The sequence below is a fragment of the Telmatherina bonti genome, assembly GCF_933228915.1.
Source record: "Telmatherina bonti genome assembly, chromosome: 15".
NCBI classification, from domain to species: domain Eukaryota; kingdom Metazoa; phylum Chordata; class Actinopteri; order Atheriniformes; family Telmatherinidae; genus Telmatherina; species Telmatherina bonti.
Genome location: NC_136613.1, coordinates 11,877,869 through 11,881,551, shown reverse-complemented (window position 1 = coordinate 11,881,551; position 3,683 = coordinate 11,877,869). Strand labels below are relative to the sequence as shown.

Genomic DNA, 3,683 nt, shown 5'->3' with positions numbered 1-3,683 from the left:
CCTTTTTGATTAACTAAAGTTTTTGTGGTCTTTTTAACTTCTGGTTGTGTGTCCTAGATCAACAATGCAGGCTGCATGGTCAACCAGAGGGAACTAACTGAGGAGGGTTTGGAGAAGAACTTTGCCACTAATACACTTGGTAGGAGACAGAAAAAGTCTTACAAGAACTGGTTTAAGGGCAATATATAACTGTTTATCTTAATTTATTTATTCATTTGTGAACTTCTGTGATAGGCAAATGTATCTGCTTACTTTTATTATTTATCAGGGACTTACATCCTCACCACTGCACTGATACCTGCACTGAAGAAGGTTGAAGATCCAAGAGTGGTGGGTTCAGTTTCAACAGAAGAAATCCAAGTCTTATTCCAAAATGAGTACGCCAGCGGTACAAAGTAAACAAATCATCATTTACTGCTGTTTACCTACCTCAGATCACTGTGTCATCAGGCGGCATGCTCACTCAGAAGCTTAACGTGGATGACCTGCAGTTTGAGAAAGGGACGTTTGATGGCACAATGGCTTATGCTCAGAATAAAGTAAAGCATTAACTTCCAGCAGCTTTACACAGAGGTGTGTATGCAAACTTCTGCACGATGTATCTGAAGTCATTAACATGCCCCTGTGTTCCCCTGTGTGGCAGAGACAGCAGGTCATTCTGACGGAGAGATGGGCTTCTCAGCACCAAGAGGTTCACTTCTCCACCATGCATCCTGGCTGGGCTGACACGCCAGGTAAATCAAAGACGAGATATGTTCCAACTCATTAGTTGGAAAATAATGAGTTGTTTGGATTTTAAGTCACAGTCTGAATTTTTCTTGCTGCGAAAACACACTTTTCATTCATTCGGTCTGTAGGGCTGTGACAATACACTTTTGTCCCGATTCGATTCCGATTTTTTTGGGTGCCGATTCGATTTAAATTGCGATTCTCACAGTTCTTTGATATTGCTGATTTTTGTAGATTAAAAACAAAATAAATGTATAAAACTTGTTTTTTTTTGCTCGTAATATTTCTTGATTTCAATTAGAAAAAAACAACACAGTAGCCAGACCATCATTCTGCTTCTTTAATACCTAAGAAGACAAGTAAAAAGATCAATAAAACCAATAAAAATGACAAAATTTTTATCCTGCATTATTTTTATTTATTTGGGAAAAAAAATAGATTTTTTAAAACAAAAAATCAATTTTAAAATTGTGAAGCAAAAAAATCCCGATTTTCGATTTTTCAATTCGATTTTCCCACCCCTATCGGTCTGTATTTAAGGAATGTTGTTCTTTGGGATTTAAGGTTGCTGTTTGGTATTTTGTTGTTTTTCCCCTCCCTGTAGCTGTTCAGTCATCCATGCCCTCATTCCATGCCAAGATGCAATCCAAGCTGAGGACAGAATCCATGGGAGCTGACACTGTCGTGTGGCTTGCTGTGTCTGCTGCTGCCACCAAACAGCCAAGTGGACTCTTCTTCCAGGGTCAGAAACAACTTTGTCAAACTTTCTTTCTTTCTTTTTCTTTCTTTCTTTTTCTTTTCTTTTGTTCAATTATTCTTTTTTAATACTGCTTAGTCTAATTAAGGTTACAGGAAAGCTGGATTCTATCCCAGCAATTATGATGCAAGAGACAGGACACACCCTGGACACGTTGCTAGTCTATCACAGGGTTTATCTTCTGTCTGAGCTTTTCTTTGGGGTTAATAGAAGCTGGAGATCTTTAATGAAACAATGTCTAAATGTTTTTTTCCCTAGACTCATTTGTCCCTAGACAGATGTTAAGTCACCCTAAAAGAACAAGAGGAAAAATTATACAATTACATGACAATGTTGCTAAATTATATTTAGTAAAAGTAACATTAAACAGTTGAAAACAAACCTTTAGTCTTTGCTTTTTTACATTTTTGTTGCTTCATTTTTTTATTGTTTCATTTATGTTATTTTTACTGTGACACATTTTTGTGGTTTTATTATCTTGCGTTGTTTCAGATCGTAAACCAGTGGCGACTCACCTGCCGCTGGCCTCTTCCCGTTCCACACCTCAAGAGGAGGAGAAGCTTCTGGCAGCGCTGGAGGAGTTTGCCCTCAAGTTCAAACCTTAAATCCTATAAACAAACTTATATAAAACACTCCTCATTCATGAATTTTTTATTGTTTACATAACTTTCTGTATTTGCAATAAAGTAAATATTTAATGAATACCTCAAAAGAAAACTTAAAGTTTTTTTAGGAGGAAAAAATCTTGTACAGTTTTTGAAACTTTTTCTGCAAGAACTGTTAAATGTAAATACACTAAATATACAATGCTGTATATTGACTTAATCAAGCCTTTTGGGAGATGTATAGATAAATCCTGCAGCACTGCCATTACTGAGGTGGCTGATCCTAAAAGTGACAGCAGCATGAATATCTGGACTGACAATGTTAGACCGGGGTCTACAGTTATTTAAAAGCGTATTCTATCTGCGATCCCAAAGTTTTGTTTTTCATATTGGTTTAACATCTCTGCATTCAGTATAAGCTATGATTCATTCCAGAGAAAACTGCTCTTGAAGACTGACAATTGGAATATAAAATGCAAATCTGGTCATAAGTTTTCAAAATTTGATGAAGAAATAGTTTAAAACTTTGGCAAAAGCTGTTAGTTTTCTGTTTTGTCAAATATTAGGTGTAGTTTTGATAAATCTAGTTTTGGTTGTAGATCACCATGTAGGTGATCAGTTTGTCATACTGACTGAATTGTTTTTGTTTTCTGGACACAACGTTATCTTGATAAGGGCAAAAAAACGTTACAATTCACAATATCCCGCAAATCAATCATTTACTCTGGCAACACCCCTTTGCCTTAGACCTCAGGTGTCTAACAGCCGTTCGCAGGTTTTTCGATTTTTTTTCATGTTCCAACAAACCTGACCAAAATGAATTAATACGTTGGCAAGAAGCTGTTGGATCCATTTGATTTGAATCAGGTGTGATGATGGAGGAAAATGACAAAAACCTGCTGGATACCGGCCTTTAAGTACTGGAGTTTGTTAACAATAACTACTATAATAAACATTACCCGTTGTCATGTGCAGCAGCATAGTGACATGGACATTTACAATTTACTGTCAAGATTAAACTGTTCACTTACATTTACTGTGTTTTTGTTGTTGGGAATGAAGTCCAGTTTTTCCTCTGCCGTGCCGGCATGTCATTTTTCCTCTGCTCTTTGTTTGTCAGGTGCTCCTCCCCAATGAACACACCCCATTAGCTGACAAAGTGTCAACCACTGCTCCCCTCAGTGTTACGCAGACACTAACAGCTGCAGTCTTCATGAAGTAAATGTCTGTGATCACTGCATTCACTTTTCACCACAATTTCTATTTTTCACTGCTGTATGAACAGCCAAGATAATGCAGCAGTCTTTGAAGATTTCCACTGACATTGTTAAAATATAGTCAGATTCTCACCTGTTCTGCTCTGACATGCACAGAAATACCACCTCAGCAATGGCAGAAGGTCCACTTTGGTTGTTTTCCCAGATGAGTCGATACATTGAAGTTTTAAAGTGAAGTGTTGGCTCACTAGATTAATATTAATAATTTTCACTGATGTTTTGGTTAAATTAAACAGATTAAACTGTTTGCTTGTATTTAATTCAAGTTTTTTTTTTATCACATTAAACCCTGAACTGTGCTTTTTTTCCCCCTCA

The 3,683-nt window shown here is 36.8% G+C and overlaps 1 protein-coding gene across 1 annotated transcript; it reads left to right on the top strand.

The window, feature by feature from the left end:
- The first annotated feature begins 62 nt into the window (after positions 1–62).
- dhrs12 (dehydrogenase/reductase (SDR family) member 12) lies at positions 63–3,683 on the top strand. The gene is made up of 6 exons (XM_079253992.1): positions 63–139; positions 269–330; positions 435–539; positions 644–734; positions 1,334–1,471; positions 1,979–3,683. The coding sequence occupies exons 1-6, from the start codon at positions 76–78 to the stop codon at positions 2,089–2,091; spliced, it is 573 nt and encodes a 190-aa protein (XP_079110118.1). The 5' UTR covers positions 63–75; the 3' UTR covers positions 2,092–3,683.